A 25,180-nucleotide genomic window follows, 5' to 3' on the forward strand; every position below is an offset into this window, starting at 1 on the left:
GTCCGCAAAAGTGAAATGGCCTACTTTTATGTGAATTAATGAGGTGGCGGAACACACCTCTATTTAAACTGTTATTAGAAAATAAAACTTGTTAGAAAATCATTTGAAATTGACAAGTTTAAACAGCCTATAAATAAAAGCAGACAGTGTTCCTTAGTTTGAGGGCAGCGGGGATTGACTGTCCTGCTAAGTAACAATCACATTTTGGGACAGTGAGCGCATTCTGACATAACACGCATAAAAAACTCACGCTGGGGCGACCGTTAGAGATATTTGGAACTCGGGTATGAAAAGGTTAAGAATGATGGAAGCCACTGTGTTCTGAGGGACCTTCAATGCTGCTGAAATGTTTTGGAACCCTTCCTCAGATCTGTGCCTTGACACAATCCAGCCTTGGAGCTCTACGGACAATTCCCTCGACATGGCTTTGTTTTTGCTCTCACATGCACTGTCAACTGTTGGACCTTGTATAGACAGGTGTGTACCTTTCCAAATCATGTCCAATCAATTGAATTTACCACAGGTGGACTCCAATCAAGTTGTAGAAATCTCAATTATGATCACTAGAAACAGGATGCAGCTGAGCTCAATTTTGAGTCTCATAGCAAAGGGTCTGAGTACTCATGTAAATAAGATATTTCTGTTTTTAATACATTCGCAAACATTTCTAAAAACCTGTACCAAGGAACTTGATACTCTTGACCAGCTCCACTTCAGCCCGGTTGATGTTAATGGGAGCCTGTTTGGCCCTACTTTTTCTGATGTCCACGATCAGCTCCTTTGTCTTGCTCACATTGAGGGAGAGGTTGTTGTCCTGACACCACACTGCCAGGTCTCTGACCTCCTCCCTATTGGCTGTCTCATCATTGTCAGTGATCAGGCCTACTGTTGTGTTGTCAGCAAACTTAATGATGGTGTTGGAGTCGTTCTTAGGAGGGGATTAAGCACTCACCACTGAGGGTCCCCAGTGTTGAGGATCAGCGTGGCAGATGTGTTGTTGCCTACCCTTACCACCTGGGGGCGGCCTGTCAGGAAGTCCTGGATTCAGTTGCAGGGGGAGGTGTTTAGTCCCAGGGTCCTTAGCTTAGTGGGGAGTGTGAATGAGATTGCATTATCTGTGGTATGTGAATTGTAGTGGGTCTAGGGTTTCCGGGGTGATTGTGTTGATGTGAGCCATGACTAACCTTTCAAAGCACCATGGCTACTGACGTGAGTGCTACAGGGCAGTAGTCAATTCTGCAGGTTACCTTAACTTTCACCGGTTTGGCCGGTGTAGGTTGTCATTGTAAATAAGAATTTGTTCTTAACTGACTTGTTAAATAAACAAAAAAAATGTAATTGCTGACATGGCATGTTGAGTCATTTTCACAGCTTTCTATTTCCTTACAACCGGTCAAACTGATGTTTTTTGGAAATTTTGCACAGAATATCTTTCCTGTTTTTTATTTTTTATTATTGCGTTTTCTCCCCGGGTCCCTAAATTTCTTTGCTCCGCAAAAGAAGCAGAGATGACAGAGTGATCTTTAGAAATTTCAACTAGATTTAAGCATTCATTTTATCTATTTATGACATTATTCTGGTGGGAAAGGATTTATTTAGTCTTCTAGGGCAACATATAACGACAGAAGAGAAGTTGCATGTATCTAATTATAGACAAGTTGACTAACAAATAGCCTACCAAAATGTCAGAAATAATAAGCAGAAACATCACAATCAGGCCCAAAAAATGTAAGAAAACAATTATTCTGTCATGTCTGACTGTAGCGTACAGCGCATTTTCTATATTAACTGGTTAGGGTCGGGTGCAGTCCTCAGATTTTCACTTTATCACATGTAGTCAGTCGGGTGTTTGCGGACACATCGACAACAGCCACACTCGAAGCAGCGTTACCCATCGCTCCACAAAAGCCGCGGCATTTGCAGCGCAAGGGGAATATCAGCAATTGCGGGCAGGTGCGGTCAAACAAACAGCTGACCAGCGCATCACTAGTATAGACTAGTAATTGATAGCAAGGTACATTAACAGTACTGGATGAAAACACAGCAAGAAAACACACAGGCCAATATGTAATAGTCGTCTATTTTATTACAGTATTGGTGATGGTTAAACAACAACTTGTTTTACTAAAGGGGAAAAAACTGCAAGAAAAGACTGACAACTTATGAATATGCATAACCCATATTTCATATTCATGCTGTGATTGAACTACAACTTCATTTCCACCCCCCGCCTCTAAAGGCATAGTATCGTGGCAGATCACCTGTCAAGTCAGTCAGTCAGTAATTGCTGCAGAAGTGGTCAATAGTGCTTGAGGATATGATACTCCCCAAAGCATGGTGAAACACAGAGGTGTGCCACAAGCTAAACACATGTACTTTGTGAACCTCCTCTGCTTCTGGTGCCAGACAGGCAGATTTTGCAGTGCCTCCGTGTGTGACTACCTTGAGCAGCAGTTTGAGGGACTTCGCAGGGAAAATACCATGCAGTGAGGCGTAGGGGATTGTCTGCAGAATGACGACCCCCAGTGGATGGGCGCCGAGGGGTATGGTACTCCTCCAGCAGCTCTCTCATGAGGTTTTCTCTGTACTTTTGGTAGGTAATTACTTTACCTAAGAGGGAGTGGGGAGGATGAGGGAAGGGAGAGGATGATGAGGCAGTGGGTAGGTTGGAGAGCAGATGCTGGAAGAGTGTGAGACTGCTGTACCAATTGTCCACATACAAAGTGTGTCCCTTGCCGAGATGAGGAGCCAGCATGGTCATCACCACGGACCTGGACACCCCAAGCCCCTCATAATGTTACACCCTGTGTAAACTATAATGTCCTGGACAAATCCTGTCTTCACGTCGCACATGACAAAGAACTTGACCCCAAACCTGTGCATTTTGGAGGGAATATATTGACGGAACGCCAGCCTCGTAACGCTGCTTCGATGTGGTGGCTGTTGTCGTTGTGTTGCTGGTTCGAGCCCAGGGAGGAGCGAGGAGAGGGATGGAAGCTATACTGTTACACTGGCAATACTAAAGTGCCTATAAGAACATCCAATAGTCAAAGGTTAATGAAATACAAATGGTATAGAGGGAAATAGTCCTAAAATAACTACAACCTAAAACTTCTTACCTGGGAATATTGAAGACTCATGTTAAAAGGAACCACCAGCTTTCATATGTTCTCATGTTCTGAGCAATAACTGAAACGTTAGCTTTCTTACATAGCACATATTGCACATTTACGTTCTTCTCCAACACTTTGTTTTTGCATTATTTAAACCAAATTGAACATGTTTCATTATCTACTTGAGGCTAAATTGATTTTATTGATGTATTATATTAAGTTAAAATAAGTGTTAATTCAGTACTGTTGTAATTGTCATTATTACAAATACATGCTTTTTTTAATTATTTTTTTTAAAATCGGCCGATTAATCGGTATCGGCTTTTTTGGTCCTCCAATAATCGGTATCGGTATCGGCGTTGAAAAATCATAAATCGGTCGACCTCTAGTAAGAACATTTCTTATTTTGTGTAACGGGTCATTTAGGTTGGCAGTAGCATTGTTGACGAAATGCAGGCATCGCAGCAGAACTAGGAAGCGATCTTGAGAAAAGAGGGTGGCATAGAAGGGAGTTGCAAACACAGGATCTGTGCTCCAGTATTCTCTTAGAGAGTTCTGCTTTACTATCCCCATGAGAAGGACTGTCACCAGGAAGGTATACATTTCACTAATTGTGGTTGTCACCCATTCAGCGAGATTCCCCCACACTCCTGGCTCTCTCTTATGCAGCTCCAAGGCATAGCGATTGGTCTCCTCTACTCCTGGACTCCCCACCAGCTCCTCTGTCAGAAAGAGCTTGAAGCACTCTGCCTCAGTTGGAAATGGCAAGGGGCGTTGCACTCCAGACTGGGACTCATCAAAGCAAACAGCAGGGCCAGGGGGGTTGAAATGGCTGGCTTCCTTCCAGCTACTACAGACCTCCTGTACTTTATCCACTGTCGGTCTGCCGCCATCACCACCAGCATCTTGAAAGGGAGCTGGGACTTCGTCAGGGGACAAGGGGTCCTCAGCTTCAGGGTTCTCAATGGCTACAAGGTTGGGGAGGCTCCTTACTGTCACTCTCAATGTCAAAATCTGATTCCTGACTTTCAGACTCATTGTCAGAATTGATCAAAATCTCCAGAATTTCCACATTTGTGAGTTGTCTCCTTTTGAAAAACATTGCTAATGCTACAGCTTATCTCACTAGCTACATACATAAACAACAACACTGAATGGCTCAGAGTGGGAGTCAGAGGTTTTGTGATTGACTGCCAGCACGCACCACTTGTATCAATAAATCCCTATCAGAAAATGTTTTGCGTAGTAATGATTTATTTACTGTTTTATTCATGTTTTCAAGTTCTGGTGACAAATCATGCATTCCGACTCTTGCATAGATTGTAATGGACACATTATGTGTGTAAAATACTTTTATGAAGGTTGTACTGATTATGGTGAGCTAAGCTAATTCCAGCTATGTGTGGAGCCATGTTTGTTGACATACAACGCATTCTGGGATCATGTACATTTATTTCGGACCAAAGATGTTATAATAAAATGAGGTGAGGGAGTGTTCACTCATTATCCAAATAAAACTTCCGGAAGTGAATGATGGGATATGAACGATGGCAGACGACCCCCTTTAACATGCATACTGCAAACAGACCAAACTCATCTTGTCTCCTCTTATTATCTTTGGTTGCTGTGAAAAAACACAAACTACACATCGTCGTTTACTTTCGATTTCTAAAAAATGTTCTACTCAATTATTTAGATCAATTATTGAGCTCACCCGTGAATTATAAATTGTAATTGCTATTAGCTAATTCATTGTAGTTTCTGTCAGCTGAGAGTTATCTTTCTTCAGTTAGCGCTGGACAAATGTAGCCTACATTTTCCGGTTTGGCTGATTGTGTTATGCTGTAGCTACTTCTGTGGATGTCTGAACATTGCATCAAAATCAAAACTGGACATTCTAAATAAGTGTTCTAATCACACAGGTTTGAGCATACGCTGGAGGGACTACTATAGAATGATCACACCCATTTGTTGGTACGTGTGAAAAGGTTAAATGGAAGAAGTTTGGAACCACCAAGACACTTCCTAGAGGTGACCGCCTGGCCAAACTGCGCAATCGGGGGAGAGGGGCCTTGGTCAGGGAGGTGAACAAGAACTCGATAATCACTCTGTCAGAGCTCTAGAGTTCCTCTGTGCAGATGGGATAACCTTCCAGAAGGACAACCATCTCTGCAGCACTCCACCAATTAGGCCTTGGCTGGACGGAAGCCACTCCTCAGTAAAAGGAACATGACAGCCCACTTGGAGATTGCCAAAGGGCACCTAAAGATTATAAGACCATGAGAAACAAGATTTTCAGATTAAGATTTAACTCTTTAGCCTGAATGCCAAGTGTCACAACTGGAAGAAACCATCCCTACATTGAAGCATGGTGATGGCCGCATCATATTGTGGGGATGATTTTCAGCAGCAGGGACTGGCAGACTAGTCAGGGGTGAAGGTTCACCTTCCAACAGGACAACAACCCTAAGCACACAGCCAAGACAACACAGGAGTGGCTTTGGGACAAGTCCTTGAGTGGCCCAACCATAGCCCGGACTTGTACCCGATCTAACATCTCTGGAGAGACCTGAAAATAGCTGTGCAGCAATGCTCCCCATCCACCTGACAGAGCTTGAGAGGATCTGAAGACAAGCAAACTCCCCAAATACTGGTGTGTCAAGCTTGTAGCGTCATACCCAAGAAGACTTTAGGCTGTAATCGCTGCTTCAACAAAGTACTGAGTAAAGGGTCTGAATACTTATGTAAATGTAATATTTCAGGTTTTATTTTTAATACATTTACAAAAATGTCTAAAAACCTGTTTTTGCTTCGTCATTATGGGGATTGATGAGGAAAAAATAAAATGTAATCAATTTTGTTAGGCTGTAACCTAACGAAATGTGGAAAAAGTCAAGGGGTCTGAATACTTTCTGAAGGCACCATATATATTAGGCGGTGTCAGAGGAAAACCCAAAAAATTGTCACTGCTGCTACTCAATGTTTATTATATATGCATAGTCACCTTACCCCTACATACATGTACAAATTACCTGGACTAACCTGTACCCCTGCACATTGACTCAGTACCGCTAGCCCCTGTACATAGCCTCGCTATTGTTATTTTATTGTGTTACTTTTTATTTAAAAAATTACTTTAGTTTATTTAGTAAATATTTTCTTAACTCTATTTCTTGAACTGCATTATTGGTTAAGGGCTTGTAAGCAAACATTACATGGTAAGGTCTATTACACCTATTGTATTCGGCGCATGTGACAACTACAATTAGATTTGATAAAGATAGATACTGTCTGTGGAGGCCCTCACTTCACATTCTCTCGAGATGTTGAAATAAATAAATCATATTCTCCAATCCTGTTCCCTAGTCAAAATGTTGCCTACATTTGGTGTACCATTTTACAGCAAGAAATGCTTAATTCTGCAAGAGTTCATATTAAGGCTATGTGAGAGGTTATAGACCTACAGTTAGTGTCCAATTTCCAATTAACCCAGCAAAACAGTAGGCTACACTTCCCTTGATGTGCCATAGGCCTATTTGATGTCCCCGTCTTGTGACTGTTGAATTTTGTATAGTGCCTCACAATCATCACACATAACGTAGCTGGCACCACTATCACCTCTTCACCAAATCTTTCCAAAACATGACTTTTCTCGCCTTCGCTTCTCTTTATTTTCTACTCTCCATTTCACAGCTTTTTTCTTATTGAATTAAACTCTGACATTGTCCCTTTTACCTCTGTGGAGTGACATACATGTTTCTGCCTTTCCCAGAAGCTATCCGGCGCGTGTACAGTTAGGCTCTAAAGCTTAGGCTTACGCACTAATGCCAGGTAGCCTAAAATAATGAAATACAAAGCTCAATGTAGCCTATACAGTGTACAAAACATTAGGAAAAACATCATGCTCTTTCATGACATAGACTGACCAGGTGAATCCAGGTGAAAGCTATGATCCCTTATTGATGTAACCTGTTAAATCCACTTCAATCAGTGTAGATGAAGGGGAGGAGACAGGTTAAAGAAGGAAATTTAAGCCTTGAGACAATTGAGACATGGATTGTGTATGTGTGTCATTCAGATTTAACTGTCTTTGAACGGAGTATGGTAGTAGGTGCCAGGCGCATCGGTTTGAGTGTGTCAAGAACTGCAATGCTGCTGGGTTTTTCACACTCAACAGTTTCCTGTGTGTATCAAGAATGGTCCACCGCCATTTATCCACACAATATTTCATGACCCTAAACCCGCCTGCTCTGCGGACATAACCGCGGGACTGCGAAATCTGCACTATACTGCATTTGTACTATGTTCATCTCTGCACAACACTGATTATATTCACCATGGCAGTATCCCTCCCCATGCTTATATAGATATATCCCCTCTATAAATGGTATATTCCCTCTGTAATCAGCCTATACTCCAGAGTTGTATGTTATGTTTACTGTACCGATATTGTATACTCTGTATGATGTCTATGAGGACTTGTGTCTGTATTCCGTTTGTAAAGTGTCTACTGCTGGCAGCACTGTCTCACTAAAGTAAATTGTGGGTATGTGTAAGTGTACTTGGTGAATAAAGGTGATTCTGATGAAGTAGTACTCACAAAGAGCTACATATACTACAACTGATGGTGTTTCAACTGATTGAACTTTCACTATGCAGACTGAACAGTAGCCTACTCTACCAGACTACAACAACCGCACACAGATGCACTGTCACTATAAAACAAAGATTGTTCCACAATGAAAAATAGCAGTAGCGATAAACTATGTATATAGACTTGAACCAACAAATTTGCTGCTGTGCACCCATCCATTTTTTTGCAGAAATGCTGCTGTGCACCCATCCATTTTTTGCAGAAATGCTGCTGTGCACCTATCAGTTTTTTTGCAGAAATGCTGCTGTGCACCCATCCATTTTTTGCAGAAATGCTGCTGTGCACCCATCCATTTTTTGCAGAAATGCTGCTGTGCACCCATCCATTTTTTGCAGAAATGCTGCTGTGCACCTATCCATTTTTTGCAGAAATGCTGCTCTGCACCTATCAATTTTTTGCGGAAATGCTGCTGTGCACCTATCCATTTTTTGCAGAAATGCTGCTGTGCACCCATCCATTTTTTGCAGAAATGCTGCTGTGCACCCATCCATTTTTTGCAGAAATGCTGTTGTGCACCTATCCATTTTTTGCAGAAATGCTGCTGTGCACCCATCCATTTTTTGCAGAAATGCTGCTGTGCACCTATCCATTTTTTGCAGAAATGTTACTGTGCACCTATTCATTTTCACCACTGACAATGCCCCCCTTATCTGTGCTCTTTATTTCAGCACAGAGCAACATGTCAGAAGCTGTTACAAGCATTTCTGTATTTTACCCCCAACCAGACAATATCTGGAAGTTCAGTACATTGGGTCCTTGCCAGCCAGATATAGAAAAATATTGCCTGGCTGGAATCTGTGTGGTGCGGAACAGACAAAACAAGGAAAAACACCTCTCATTGAATTCCTTTCTAAACTAGCTCTCCTCTCATTTCCTTTCCTCTATTTTTTTCAAACTATCTCTGCTCTCCTCTTCAAACTATATCCCCTCCCCTAATTACAGGCCTTTGGAGCGGTGAAAAGATAATATTTCTGCTGTGGAATAACTGGGAGGAGGAGAATGTCTTTATTCCGTTTAAAGGACAATGGAGGCCACAGAGGGCAGAGACAATGATATTTCCAATTTTGCATATGTCATGAAGCATGACAGATTGGAGTGTTATTGGAGCTGAGTGGGATATGCTAATGCTCACTTGGCTGAAATCAAAACAGACTGTCTGGCTCCTTGAGGGGAGGGTCAGAAACAGTGTGGTTATTAAAAAAATATATTGTTATAATAATTATCATCACTGTTGCCATCATCGTTGTCATCATCATGTCTGTTGACCCTGTCTTTAGCAGGAGGATTTACTAGAGGGTATCCTATCCAGTTGACAGTGCCAACACTCTTTGCCATTCACCCCTGCTGGTTTGAATTGGAACCAAATAAGGTTTTTCAGAGCAATGCCATAGGGGAACCATTTTAGGTTATCTGAAGAACCTTAAATTGGTTCTTTGAAGCCTTATTTGCATATTTCCCAGGGTGCCTTTCAGATTAATTTTAGAGTTACCAGTACCACCCTTGACTGTGTTTTCTAGTGACAGAGACATACTTTTTGCATTCCTTCATTCTCAGTCCAGTGACCTTCACAAGCTGAGATCCTAAATGATCCTAAACTGAGATCCTAAATGATCCTAAACTGAGATCCTAAATGATCCTAAACTGAGATCCTAAATGATCTCCCCACCGGTTGGCAACAAAGTTGCTTTTATGTTTCTAGCTTGATTTTCTGAATAAAACTGGAATTGTGGGTGATTTAAAAAAAACTGCACTGTTGGTTAGGGGCTCGTAAGTAAGCATTTCACTGTAAGGTGAAGGTACCTGTTGTATTCGGCACATGTGACTAATAGCATTTGTTTTGATTTTAATTCAGCAACACAGGGATTCCTACCTCACGACTAGTGCCAGGATCATGCTGCTGTGGACAGTGCCAATGATAATCACGAAATCTAGAGCTACGGGTAAGTGAAACTAGTTAGCAAGCTAGCTAGTTAGCTAATTTAGCTGGCTAGCAAACAGCTGTCGATAGATTCACACATGGCTAAATGTGCAAACTGATGGTGTAGGTCACTACAGTATAGTAAAGAAAAATGTTTGCATGCTTTCTTGCAACCATTGATGGAGTTGTTAGCTTACTAATTGTTTCCCTCTTGGATGTTGTGTTTTCTATTGCAACCTTTGGATGGCAAATGTATTTTATAATTCAACATGGGCTAACTAGCTGTTGAGGGTCAATTTATCCAGACAAGTGTTTGCACTGCAAGACTGACATCAAGCAAATAACGGCATTGACGCACCACAGTATATTGTTGTCTAGCTATGTCAATTAAATTGCATGTTACTGCTGTTACGATAGTTGACTCGACTTGTAAATGGTTAGATTTATAATACTGCAGCCTACATGTTGTAACTAGAATAGGCCTACTTGTTGATATGGATCAAAGGGTCGCTGGCCCAGCAGCTGCTTGACAACTCTCAGGTACGCTAGACTCTACAGCATATTATGACGTCTTGCCTGGATTTTTTATTGGTCCAACAAAACAAAATATAAATGTAAACAAAATCACGACACTTACTGAGTCTGGCTTTAAATAGGGATGGACACACTAGGCTTTAGAACACAAGTTAACTGTAAATCCCCATATTGGCATTGTTGCATCACTGGCAGGAGTGTTTTGGAATTCCTGAGTTTACTGAGACCAGTGAATTCAGGACGCTAACATAATTTGTTGGTGTCAAACCACATGAAAACATGATACATATTTTGAAAGCTGAGAAACAGCCTTTCCAGATGATATGACATACAACAGCACCACATCAATCAAATGGTAATTAGTCAAGAAAAAACACTGCTTTTTACCCAAACAACTGCCATTTACACAACTTCCTGAAAATAGAGAAACACTTGGAGCCCATTGACTCTTCCTTATTTGGTAAGGATTGAAAATCTGAAATAAAAATAGAAATACCTTTAACTGAACAGTGGTATTTTTCTAGAATTCTATGGATGTTCCGTGATAAGACACTTTCTTCTCTGGATAGTATATTAAACACATATATGCACCACAACATATTACAAATGGCATTTAGTCTTTCATATTATAAGGAAAGGCATACTGTACACAAGTAATATAATATGAATAAAACAAACTTTATTGAAAGAATAGGGTTAGGGGAATACATTGTCTCATTCAAACCTGAAAACAAAGTGCAAGTTACATCGCTATCATAACCAAAACATTAGATACAACATTCATCGCTGACCTCTTGAAGCACACAGATAAAATAATAATCTGTGGGACATCTTATGGGACTTTATCAGCTGTGGCCAGTAATAAGAGAACCCAGTAGCATAACGAAACAGTCTGAAACATGCATTGACAACATCTATGTATCTAACCCTGACCATTACAAGCTGAGGAGTTCATTAGCGTGGGGTCCATCTGACCATAACAACACGATGACCTGCAGCAAAGAGAGACTAGAGGAGGGGAGAGCTCTAACAACAGCACAGATCTCGCAAAAGCTATAACAAGCAGTCTTTCATAGAATTCCTCAAGTTAGCCCAATGGGAAAGATTCCTTACATGCAACAACGTGAATGAGGCCCGGTAAGCCTTTAGAGAGATCTTCTAACAGGTTGCAAACCTTCATTCACCACTCCGGCACAGAAAAGTGAAACAAAAAGTTGCTCCATCTCCTTGACTGACAACATCAAGACCCTGATGAGTCTGCTGCTCGGCTAAAAGTGGTGAAAACAAAGGCTGAAAATGACTGGGAAGAGTGCCGATGTCTCAGAAACAACGTAACTGCTGAAGTATGGAAGGAAAGGAAAAACGACTGTACTACTCAGCTGCTCTACAAAAATGCAAGGCAGACAACTGTGAAATGTGGAAAATAATCAACTATTTCACTGGCAAAGTCAAAAGAACATGCCAAGTACAAAGAAGTTCTAGACATGATATATCAGACCTTCTAGAAATGACAGAAGAGTTTCATGCATACTTTGCATCTTGTGCATCCAAGCTTGCTAATGAAATACAGGCTCCCTCAAAAGACCCACTTCCATATGTTTCAGAAACAGAGCATGTTTTTGAGCTATCGCTAATTGATGAAGTAAACGTCCTAAATGAACTTCTGAAGATGAAGCAGCAGAAAGCCACAGAGCCAGACAATATTCCACCTAGGCTTGTAAAGGACTCTGCCACAGTGATAGTGGGTCCACTGACTCATATCCTCAATCTGCCAATCTCAACTGGGGAGATCCCATGTCAATGAAAAATTTATTTAACACCAATCTACAAGTCAGGGGATAGATCGGTTGTGGCCAACTACCGTCCAATGTTGGTAGTTGGCTGATGCACACACAGGTTGCCAACTATTTCTCAATTAACAGCCTATTTACATCCTATTAAAGCGGCTTTAGGAAGATACACAGCACACCTACAGCAGTTCAAAAGGTCGTGGAGGACATCAAGTCGGCTTGTAACAGCCAGGAGGTCACAGCAGTACTCTTTTCGGACCTGAAGAAAGCTTTTGACTCTGTTCACCACCACAGACCCCTGGGGAAACTTGCGAAACTAGGCTTTGACAGCACTGCAATCAAGTGGTTCACATCATAATTGCAGAGTACACTGTCAGCCCAGGTACCTGTGGTGAATGGAGTATCACAAGGGAGTGTGCTTGGGCCACTGCTATTACCTTCCATCAGTGCTGGAGAAATTCTGCATATATATATATATATATATATATATATATATATGCAGATGACACAGGCCTGTACTACTCAGCAAATATTCACCAGTGAGCGCGAGGAAGCAGTGTCAAACGACATCAAACGGCAGCCGCTTGGTTTGCTGACAACAAGCTTTCCATACACCCTCAGAAGACCAAGGCAATGCTGTTTGGCAACCCACAAAAGCTGAGACACACTGGCAAACGTATCACAACAACAGATGGGCAAAACACTTATGAACGAGTAAACGCCATAAAGTAGCTGGGGATGAAGTTGGACCCACACCTACACCGAACTGAACATGCCAGGCAGGTCACATGGAAACTGCTGTTTGGGCTTGGTGGTTTAGAAAGGGCAAGGGACTTCATCTCCAAGGACATCCTCCTGAACGATCTACCATGATAACAACTCATCTGGACTACTTTGCCACAGTATGGCTTCCCACCCTACATCAGAGCAATAAGATACATCTTAAAGCATATTATCAACAGGGCTGCTCGTATCAAGACCGAGCATTCCTGGAGGAAACACACAGAGATTTTTCTGCAAAAAGCTGGAATCGAACCACTAACAGACAGGATCTATTACAACACCCTAACAACTGTTTCAAGGCGACACAGCACAAACTACCTGAATACATGTCAGACCTGTTCAGGTGGGAGTCTCCACCCATCCTCCGGGGGTACATCAGAGCAGCAGCCAAAGCCTATGAACAATGGGACCTGCACCTACTGCCACAACCATCAGTGAAAAACATGGCCTTCCAAGGCAGTCTGCAGTTCTTTTCTCTGGAAAAAACTGTTCTTATCCACACGACAGATAGCTAGTATGTCCAACTTCAAAATGTCTGTAAAAATATCTAGACAGCTATATTACATTCCACTAGGCCTATAGCCTAATACACAAAGAGTCAGAATGCAAACAAATTAAAAGCATGCAAGAGAGGCAAAATGACGAGTCACAATTCCTCCGGCTTCCCCATTTAAATCTCATCCTCTTCGTCCTTGTCTTCACCAAGTAGCGATGACCCTTCAGCACATAAAAAAGGGAATCATGAATGAAGGGAATTGTGTAGCTATTGTGTAGTTATCAATCGGCTTTTCACTCTAACATTTGAGAAAACATGTAACAATTTCCTATCTGACAAAATAATATGATAATGTACAGTATGCCTGTAAGTAGCAAAGTCACAAAACCAGACCTGAAAGATTTAGTTACCAAGCTGACTACCAAGCTGAGCTTTCAAAAGTAATTATCTAGATAGCTATCATCATAAGGGTTAGGCTTCAACAGCCAGCAGACTGCCAGCTACTATTTTTAGGAATCATATGACATATCACAGATATACCTGCACTTAATGAGATATCTAGCTATGCAGTTATCTAGCTAGCTAATAATTATAGCTATTGGGATTATAGCTAGCTAACATTAGCTACATTTTACATTTAAAATAACAATCCTGCAGACTCATCTTATCAATCGGAAAATATACTCTAAAATGTAAATATTATAGCTAATCTCCAACATATAAACAAATTGTATACAGATTCTTACCTTAATGTTGTTTTCCTGATCTCAATATCAAGGTTGTAGAAACCTTTCAGGTCCAGTGGAGGTGCGACGCCTCCTGGTGGCCACGTTCATTTTCAGTCCCTGCGCTAAAACTCACAATTTGCTCAATACTGCCAATGATGCATGAGCCACCAGTCATTTCTATGGTAATTCAAGATGGCGCTACCCATACCTCTAATAAATGTTGTTCAAGATCAATATCCTAAAAATAGAGATGTTTCTATGTTCAATGCACATTTACTATTCGTGGATTGAAAACATCTCTTTGCTTAGCTTTACTTATTAAAGTGTTTCCATTCCTCTTTAAGAGCTGAGGAAGAACCATTTAAGAAACGTAACTTTTTTTTAGTGTGTGGTGTCATGTCTCCCCTGAGCCCCATGCTCTAACAGCATCTCTTCTCCCCCTAATAAGTGGCTGCTCCCAGAGCTGTGGGGAGGGTCCTTCAGCTCTGGCCCTAAACACCACTTTGTGCTGCTCTCACTTGTCACAGAGGTTGTTGTCATAGCACCCCTGACTAATACACACACCCCGAGCCAATAACACCCATCTGTGTGTGTACAGTATGTAATCACTTCCCTGTGTTGTTTCTTTCTGGGTTCATTAAAGCCAGGGGGAGTATAGCTCACATGATTAACAGCCTCCTGAAGACTGACCTCTCTCCTGCTGGGATGACACAGACTGATGGCAACCTTTGCTCTCCTACCTTCACACACACAGCGTGTGTTTTGTGCAGCATGTGTGTGGGTGCTTTGTGTAGCATGTGTGTGTGTAGATGGACAGTGGGTGGTGCTGTAACTGATAGCTCTTGCTGGCAGAAAGACACCCCAGTGTCAGTGTGCCATAAATAGTCATTAGTGCAACACAATGCCCTGTGCGCGCGCACACACATACACAGACACTATTCTCCTCCCCACAGACACACACACACACACACACACACACACACACACACACACACTACACCACAGCTAACAATAGCACCAGTGACTAATCTCTTATTGGTCCAGCAGGTTTTAAAGCCCATTATAGATAATAACACCATTCATCAATAGACAGCCGAGCAGCTGTACTATAGAGCACCAGTCGTCTGGCTGTGAGGAGGGGGTAAAGTCAGTACAGTGTATCTCTATAAGGATAAGGCAATCTGCTCCTCACAAATCTCTAGCCTTAATACTGCGTAATTACAGATGTTTTCAAAGGACAGACCTTAATGTAACATTAATTAACTCAACTCTGGGATCAGAAATGAAGCCAAAGAGAACCTCTAATGTTCAGTCACAATTAGATTCCAGTTTCTCCTAAATCAGTTGGAATGGAATTTTTATTTATTTATTTTTTACAAAGCTGCTATCTTTACACCTTGCAGCCTATTATATTTTATCTGTATGAATTCAAACACGTCGTCTGATAATTCAACCTGATCTTATGACCAAAAGCAAATTGTGAACACTTGTCAACATTTCCTCTCCCACATTCAAGAGGATCAAACTACACATCTAGCATTGTAGTGAGCAGACAAAACCCACTATGCCAACCTGAGACCACAAACGCTAGCCTGGTCCCAACTCTGCAAGACAGTACAAACTGATCTGGGACCAGGCTACCCAAAACGCTGCTTGAGGAGAAAATAAATTGAGTGGAGGAGACAGTGTATAAACCGTAATAAACCGTGTACAGACCGGCCTGTGTTTCTTCTGCAAGCTGTTCTTGTTCTTCTTCTTGCCGTAGGTGTGAAGAGCCAGGCGTGGGATGTTGTTCTCCTGGTCAGAGTGCTGGTGATGGTTGCTATGGTTGTTGTGGTTGTTAAGGTGGTTGTTGAGGGCCTTGTGGGTATCCAGGCTGAATCCATTAGGGACTTTAGGGGGCTTCTTCTTGCACAGGGGGGGCCCTGCCTGATTCTCCTCGTGGTTCTCCATGCGCTCCTGGGACTTCAGGGACAGGTCCTTCTGGAGAGGGAGAGGTAAGATGACAATTCAGTTACACTGAAACAAAGTAGACAACTTCTCATGTGACAACGCTGTGACAATAAGACAAAGTGCTTCACATAAGCAAAGTATCTTCTGTAAAGGGAGAAAGGAGAGAAGAAAAGAGGGGAGGTGAAAACTCTGACAGTGTAAAAGTAATTCAGGGTCATGTCCTTCTGGAGAAGGGGAATAGAGAATAGAAATATCTACTTTTTTGATCTGCACTGCAGGGGAGAGGTGAAAACTCTGTTACACTGAAACAAATGAAGTACTTCTAATTAGCTTGTCGCTGGAGCGTACTAAAAGCAATTACATTAATTCAAATATATTCATAATCCTGACTAAATAAGCCCCTACACCTGAGAAAGAGAGCTCATTATGATGAAAATCAAAGCTAGGCTTAAAGATATTCACATTGACAAATGCCATTTGAGAAGTACGCTTACTAGCTACTCCAATGAGCAGTACCGAGAGAGACTGTTCTTCTCCCCTATTGAGGCCCCCGTGGGTAGTTCAGCACTAACAACGCGTTACGTTTAGACATATTGTCACCAAAGCATCTCTAGGTACAGTAGATGATAGCACCACACTATCTGTCTGAGATTAACCACACATCTATTAGAGCATGGCTGCCAATGAAGGCATTGAGCGCTGGAAACAGAGCCACCAGCACACACCCACATCGACAAAAACACACACATGCACAAACGAGTATAGCAATGAAATACTTAAATTGAAGTTCTGTCAACACTCCCACATCCCCTGGTAAAATAGTGGGCACTTTGTGGGCACCTACACTACACTCCGTAACAGATGGAGAAAACAAACCATTACACGAGCCCCCAGATCTCCTGTATTGTGTGCTATTTTCCAACCAGATGGGGTTGTACAGTCTGACTGGGGGATTAATAACACAACTCATCTGCCACAGCGAGGCTGCGTACTGTACTGGAGCCATCAAGGCTAAAGTTATGGAACAAATAATTGATCTGTAAGGGGACTCATTTTGTTCCAAGCCTGTAGTAGTAGCAGCAGGCCAAAGAGCCACTTGTGTAATACAGTCCAATAAAGACTGAGTGGGGCAGCCATGATGACACTTTAGCGTGGAGATTTAGTCGCAGAGCCAATAGTGTACTGCCAAGGGAAAGTGGGAAACTGCCATGGCTACCCTAATGATGTGTCAATGCCCTGTGAAAAGCAGATCTTTGACAACATGCTTGGAGGAGTGTGAGTCCACATTATTACCCTTTAACAGACCTTTAACAGTATTTGTGTGGACATATGTATTGGTTAAATGGGAGAGGAGTGATAATTAGGAGGTACAGTGCCGTGCGAAAGTATTCGGCCCCCTTGAACTTTGCGACCTTTTGCCACATTTCAGGCTTCAAACATAAAGATATAAAACTGCATTTTTTTGTGAAGAATCAACAACAAGTGGGACACAATCATGAAGTGGAACGACATTTATTGGATATTTCAAACTTTTTTAACAAATCAAAAACTGAGAAATTGGGCGTGCAAAATTATTCAGCCCCCTTAAGTTAATACTTTGTAGCGCCACCTTTTGCTGCGATTACAGCTGTAAGTTGCTTGGGGTATGTCTCTATCAGTTTTGCACATCGAGAGACTGACATTTTTTCCCATTCCTCCTTGCAAAACAGCTCGAGCTCAGTGAGGTTGGATGGAGAGCATTTTTCAGTTCTTTCCACAGATTCTCGATTGGATTCAGGTCTGGACTTTGACTTGGCCATTCTAACACCTGGATATGTTTATTTTTGAACCATTCCATTGTAGATTTTGCTTTATGTTTTGGATCATTGTCTTGTTGGAAGACAAATCTCCGTCCCAGTCTCAGGTCTTTCGCAGACTCAGGTTTTCTTCCAGAATGGTCCTGTATTTGGCTCCATCCATCTTCCCATCAATTTTAACCATCTTCCCTGTCCCTGCTGAAGAAAAGCAGGCCCAAACCATGATGCTGCCACCACCATGTTTGACAGTGGGGATGGTGTGTTCAGCTGTGTTGCTTTTACGCCAAACATAACGTCCTGCACTGTTGCCAAAAAGTTCCATTTTGGTTTCATCTGACCAGAGCACCTTCTTCCACATGTTTGGTGTGTCTCCCAGGTGGCTTGTGGCAAACTTTAAACAACACTTTTTATGGATATCTTTAAGAAATGGCTTTCTTCTTGCCACTCTTCCATAAAGGCCAGATTTGTGCAATATACGACTGATTGTTGTCCTATGGACAGAGTCTCCCACCTCAGCTGTAGATCTCTGCAGTTCATCCAGAGTGATCATGGGCCTCTTGGCTGCATCTCTGATCAGTCTTCTCCTTGTATGAGCTGAAAGTTTAGAGGGACGGCCAGGTCTTGGTAGATTTGCAGTGGTCTGATACTCCTTCCATTTCAATATTATCGCTTGCACAGTGCTCCTTGGGATGTTTAAAGCTTGGGAAATCTTTTTGTATCCAAATCCGGCTTTAAACTTCTTCACAACAGTATCTCGGACCTGCCTGGTGTGTTCCTTGTTCTTCATGATGCTCTCTGCGCTTTTAACGGACCTCTGAGACTATCACAGTGCAGGTGCATTTATACGGAGACTTGATTACACACAGGTGGATTGTATTTATCATCATTAGTCATTTAGGTCAACATTGGATCATTCAGAGATCCTCACTGAACTTCTGGAGAGAGTTTGCTGCACTGAAAGTAAAGGGGCTGAATAATTTTGCACGCCCAATTTTTCAGTTTTTGATTTGTTAAAAAAGTTTGAAATATCCAATAAATGTCATTCCACTTCATGATTGTGTCCCACTTGTTGTTGATTCTTCACAAAAAAATACAGTTTTATATCTTTATGTTTGAAGCCTGAAATGTGGCAAAAGGTCGCAAAGTTCAAGGGGGCCGAATACTTTCACAAGGCACTGTATGTCCCTATTCAAGTCAAGAGGGGAGTGAGCGACCCTCTCCAATTCTGGATTATTCTGCCACTGCCTCTTCCACAACCTTGCAGTCTCTCCCCCCTTCTACCTACCCCCTTTCACTCTCTTTTCATCTTTTCCTATTCCATCCCTGGGTTGTTTTTCTGAGCACCGCCTTGCCCGTCACCATCCCAGGGCGCCTCTGTCTGTCTAGAGCTGCAGAAGACTACAGGGTTTGGAGGGAGTTCAATAGGATGTGTGTTACACAGCAAGATTACGACCAAAACCATAAAGAATAACGATATTTGTGCTCCAGTACATCGCAGTCCACCTTCTTGTTTGACATATTGGGTGACAGTATTGACATAGTGGGTGACGTTCGGTAGACCCAGAGACACACATTAATCTTAATTAGGTCACTAAAGTTATTTATGGAATGAGTTTGGCTGTGGATGTGTTCCGGGTGATGCTTGGATGATGAAGTTTGCATTTATCTTTACAATAAAAGGTCAAATTGAGGAATGATGTTTAAGACCTTTATTTTCCATCAGTGCAAAAACATATGTAGATGCTGTTTATAAGCGTTTGTTGGGACATACGTTCTGTTGCTACTGTTCCAATCACTTATTTGAGATCGTACGCTGCAGGGACCACTCAACAATGATCACAAATACGTCATCGTACGCGTCAAAGGGTTAAATATTCTGCAATCAGAGGATCAGAAAGCTGCAGCAAGAAAGCATCAGACAAATCTGCCCCAGTGAAATTTTTATATCAATCTTCTGCAAGGCGTCTTGCAAATCACAAGAAGAAAGTTGTTGAAATGAAAACCAAGATTCACTAGAAGTTGACTGAACTTCCATCGAGCCATCTAGAGGCTGGGAAGGAGGCAGGCATCCGACTGGCTGACAAGGGTCAATTAAACCACCATTTATTTCAAATAAAAGCCTGTTGAGATAAAATGCTGATTAAAAGCATCACTTATCTCATATTTCTCAGTAATGATGCCAGAGTCTGACACAACTTGCTAAGGCAGGGAAGAGGAGGAATTTCCACGCTTCAGTGCATTAACTGTTTTGCAAAATTTAGATGGATTACCAGCAGAGTCTGAGATAGCTATATCTAACTACTTTCTAGTTAGATATAGTTCTTTCTCGATAGAGGAAGGGCATCTATTTCTCAATTGCCTGCAAAACTGGTAATCAGCTACAGTCTCTCGAGCCTTGGCCCAGGCATGATTTCTCATCATAACAAGATCTGAAAGTTCTATAGAGAACCAAGGATTTGTTCTATTTTTTTGTTTAAGGGAGTGTATTTGTCTGACAGAGAGAGAAAATAGATGAGAACAATTCTAGAACAAATTAATAGTCAGGCATGCAGCTGATAGGAAAAGTCAGAGTAATACAGTGCCTTCAGAAAGTATTCACACCCCTTGACTTTTTCCAAATGGTGTTGTGTTACAGCCTGAATTTTACATTGATTCAATTGAGACTGTTAGTCACTGGCCTACACACAATACTTCATAATGTGAAAGTGGAATTATGTTTTTAGAATTTTTTTCAAAATTAATTTAAAAAGAAAAGCTGGAATTGAGTCAATAAGTATTCAATCCCTTTGTTATGGCAATCCTAAATAAGTTCAGGTGTAGCAAGTCATCTAACAGCGAGTCACATAATAAGTTGCATGGACTCTGTGTGCAATAATAGTGTTTAACATGATTTTTTGAATGACTATTTCATGTCTGTACCCCACACATACAATTATCTGTATGGTCCCTCAGTCGAGCAGTGAACTTCAAACACAGCTTCATCCACACATATCAGGGAGATTTTCCAACGCCTCGCAAAGAAGGGCAGCTATTGGTAGATGGGTAAAAAATAAAAGGCCGACATTTAGAAGGCATTTGACCATGGTGAAGTTATTAATTACACTTTGGATGGTGCATCATTACACCCAGTCACTAAAAAGATACAGTCGTCCTTCCTAACTAAATTGCCAGAGAGGAAGGAAACCGCCAATGGTGTCTTTATGGATGTGATAGGAGAAAACTGAGGATGGATCAACAACATTGGAGTTACTCCACAATACTAACCTAATTGACAGTGAAAAGAAAGAAGCCTGTACATAATACAAATATCCCAAAACATGCATCCTGTTTGCAACAAGGCACTAAAGTAATATTGCACAATACTTGGCAAAGCAATTCACTTTTTGTAATACAAACTTATGTTTGGAGCATATCCAATACAACATATTATGGAGTACCACTCTCCATATTTTCAAGCATAGTGGTGGCTGCATAATGTTATGGGTTGCTTATAATCATTAAGGACTGGGGAGGTTTTCAGGATAAATAAAATAATGGAATGGAGCTAAGCACAAAGCTGGTTCAGTCTGCTTTCCACCAGACACTGGGAGATGAATTCACCTTTCAGCAGGACAATTACCTAAAGCCCAAATCTACACTTGAGTTGTTTACCAAGAAGACAGTGAATGTTCCTGAGCAGCCGAGTTACAGTTTTGACATAAATCTAACTAAAAAATCTATGGCAAGACATGAAAATGGTTGTCTAGCAATGATCAACAACCAATTTTGAAAATAATATTGGGCAAATGTTGTACAATTCAGGTGTCGGAAGTTCTTAGAGACTTACCCAGAAATACTCTGTAATCACTGCCAAAGGTGTTTCTACAAAGTATTGACTCAGGGGTGAGAATACTTATGTCAATTAGATATTTCTATATTTAATTTTGAATACATTTGCAAACATTTCTAAAAACATGTTTAATTTTGGGGTATTGTGTGTAGAAGTGTGAAAAAAATATTTCCCTTTTGTATTCAGGCGGTAACACAACAAAAAGTGGAATAAGTCAAGGGGTATGAATACCTTCTGAAGGCACTGTACATGTGAAAAAAAAGGTTGTGGGGAATTTTGGTAAAAAATGTTCTTCATAATTATACGAGGATCAGTGTTCATCTGTTTGGTATCTCTCATACATGCAATAGGACAGTGATCACTGAGATCATTGGCAAAGACACCGCTGGACAAGTACTTGTGGGGGTTATTTTTCAGAATTAGGTCAATCAGTGAGGAGTTTGCTAGATTTCTTACATCAATCCAAGTTGATTTCACATATATAGCCACCCCTCCCCCTTTTCTGCCTGTCACACCTGAAGATGTTCTATTCAGCAATGTCCTTATCCGGGATCGAGCCATTTAGCCAAGTCTCTGAGAACCAAAATGTCCGGGCTCATGTCATGCACCCAGATATCAAGAAGATCCATCTTTGACATCAACCTTCCAACATAACAGCCCTAGCCCTCTACGTGATTTGAAAACAGCGGGGGTATCCATATTTATGGTATTTGAAATATAGGCCTAAACTGTGTCAATTCCAATGACCGAGCTGCAGGATGATGAGGATAATGAGTTTGGTGGTTGGCTCTGATTCACTGAGCCAATATAACAAAGCTTCATTTTCGTCACAGGCAAACAAACAAACGCCGCATGCATCGACTAATCGTGTTCTCCTTTGTTTTCCACTCTCATCCAACACAAATAATGCAACGTGACATGCATTGTCAGGGATGAAAGGAGTGACAAAATGACAAAGTTCTGAGGGGTTTGAGAAGGACCCATTGTGTTAGCGTGGTGTGGAGTTCTAAGCCGCTAAAAAATCTGTTGATTCTGTTGTTAAAAAACTGAAATGGTAACACTTTATTTGACACCCAGCATCATAACATTATGGCAAGGTCATAACCATGTCATAATATATCATACCAGCTGACATAACTTGTCATAACATGTGACAATATGGTCATAACACTGTCATGACATTTTGACCAGGTGTGACATATATTTTGGTATTTTATGGCTGGTTATGACATCTACATAAGAGTGTCAAAACCCACAAAACCACACAAGGCAAACCATTCCATTACACCATAGCCTACTTGTCTTCAGTATGTTAATGTTATATACATTTTTTTGAAATTCACCATATTAAATTATAATTGTAATTGCGCACACATTGATGTCAGACATGCAACTACCCCAATGCTCTGTTGCTGATGACTGGGATGAATGCAGGAGAAGGAAAATACCCTCTTTTTGACTGATATAAGGCCATGTACGTGATAGGCATACCTTGCGTATATGATGATGGTCATAATGCTTCTTGACAGTGTCATAAAGTGTATTTTCTAAGTCCAAGTAAAGTGACACAGGATGGTCATAATGCTTCTTGAGTGTCATAAAGTGTATTTTCTTAGTCCAAGTAAAGTGACACAGGATGGTCATAATGCTTCATGACAGTGTCATAAAGGGTATTTTCTACAAGTTATTTAAAATATGATGAAAAAACAACTGCAACTGTACATAACAACAAAAACAACAACAAAGGATTTAAGAAACAAACTTTAAAACGAAACAACATTTCTTGTCAGGGAAACATTTTTTTTTAGTAAATGTCGGTTTTGACACTCTAATGTAGGTGTCATAACCAGCCATAAAACAACACAATATGTCACAAGAGGTGTAAATATATTGGTCATGGCAGTGTTATGACCATATTATGACAGGTCATAACACATAATGGAAATGACAAGTTATGTCCTATGTTATGACATATTATAATAATGGTTATGACACTGGGTGTCAAGAAAAGTGCTACCAAAAAAGTAAGAAAAACAGTATCTGCTATGCTTGTCTTTAAAACAATGGCTGTATGAATTCCAGGTTCCAGATCATATTCCAGGTTCCTTCACTCTGTGGTCCAACTCATCCATCTCAATTGGGTTGTGGTGTCTCTATTGTCGTGGTGTGTTTTGTCATATATATATACTGTATATACATACACAGTTGAGGCTGGAAGTTTACATACACCTTAGCCAAATACATTTAAACAATTCTTGACATTTAATCCTAGTAAAAATTCCCTGTCTTAGGTCAGTTAGGATCACCACTTTATTTTAAGAATGTGAAATGTCAGAATAATAGTAGAGCGAATTATTTATTTCAGCTTTTATTTATTTCATCACAGTCCCAGTGGGTCAGAAGTTTACATACGCTAAATTAGTATATGGTAGCATTGCCTTTCAATTGTTTAACTTGGGTCAAACGATTCGAGTAGCCTTCCACAAGCTTCCCACAATAAGTTGGGTGAATTTTGGCCCATTCCTCCTGACAGAGCCTGAGTCAGGTTTGTAGGCCTCCTTGCTCGCACACACTTTTAAATTCTGCCCACACATTTTATATGGGATTGAGGTCAGGGCTTTGTGATGGCCACTCCAATACCTTGACTTTGTTGTCCTTAAGCCATTTTGCCACAACTTTGGAAATATGCTTTGGGTCATTGTTCATTTGGAAGACCCATTTGCGACCAAGCTTTAACTGATGACTTGAGATGTTGCTTCAATATATCCACAGAATTTTCCATCCTCATGATGCCATCTATTTTGTGAAGTGCACCAGTCCCTCCTGCAGCAAAGCACCCCCACAACATGATGCTGCCACCCCCGTGCTTCACGGTTGGGATGGTGTTCTTCGGTTTGCAAGCCTCCCCCTTTTTCCTCCAAACATAACGATGGTCATTATGGCCAAACAGTTCTATTTTTTATTTCATCAGACCAGGGGACATTTCTCCAAAAACTATGATCTTTGTCCCCATGTGCAAACCGTAGTCTGGCTTTTTTATGGCGGTTTTGGAGCAGTGGCTTCTTCCTTGCTGAGCAGCCTTTCAGGTTATGTCGATATAGGACTCTTTTTACTGTGGATATAGATACTTTTTTACCCGTTTCCTCCAGCATCTTCACAAGGTCCTTTGATGTGGTTCTGGGATTGATTTGCACTTTTTGCACCAAAGTACGTTCATCTCTAAAGGACAGAACGCATCTCCTTCCTGAGCGCTATGATGGCTGCGTGGTCCCATGGTGTTTATACTTGCTTACTGTTGTTTGTACAGATGAACGAGGTACCTTCAGGCGTTTGGAAATTGCTCCCAAGGATGAACCAGACTTCTGGAGGTCTAAAACATTTTTTTTTAGGTCTTGGCTGATTTCTTTTGATTTTCCCATGATGTCAAGCAAAGAGGCACTGAGTTTGAAGGTAGGCCTTGAAATACATCCACAGGCACAAGTCCAATTGACTCAAATTATGTCAATTAGCCTATTAGAAGCTTCTAAAGCCATGACATAATTTTCTGGAATTTTCCAAGCTGTTTAAAGGCACTGTCAACTTAGTG

At 41.2% G+C, this 25,180-nt stretch overlaps 1 protein-coding gene across 8 annotated transcripts in view; it reads right to left on the reverse strand.

The window, feature by feature from the left end:
- Nucleotides 1-25,180, reverse strand: part of LOC110537471 (autism susceptibility gene 2 protein) — a 488,828-nt gene that overhangs the window by 364,962 nt on the left and 98,686 nt on the right. For all 8 annotated transcript variants that reach the window (XM_090192284.1, XM_090192285.1, XM_090192283.1 and 5 more), the window contains exon 3: nt 15,733-15,999. In XM_090192284.1, the coding sequence (XP_090048410.1) occupies nt 15,733-15,999 (267 nt within the window). The remainder of the gene's footprint in view (nt 1-15,732; nt 16,000-25,180) is intronic.

Source organism: Oncorhynchus mykiss, chromosome 12, assembly GCF_057628025.1.
Source record: "Oncorhynchus mykiss isolate SJ-2025 chromosome 12, ASM5762802v1, whole genome shotgun sequence".
Lineage (NCBI taxonomy): Eukaryota > Metazoa > Chordata > Actinopteri > Salmoniformes > Salmonidae > Oncorhynchus > Oncorhynchus mykiss.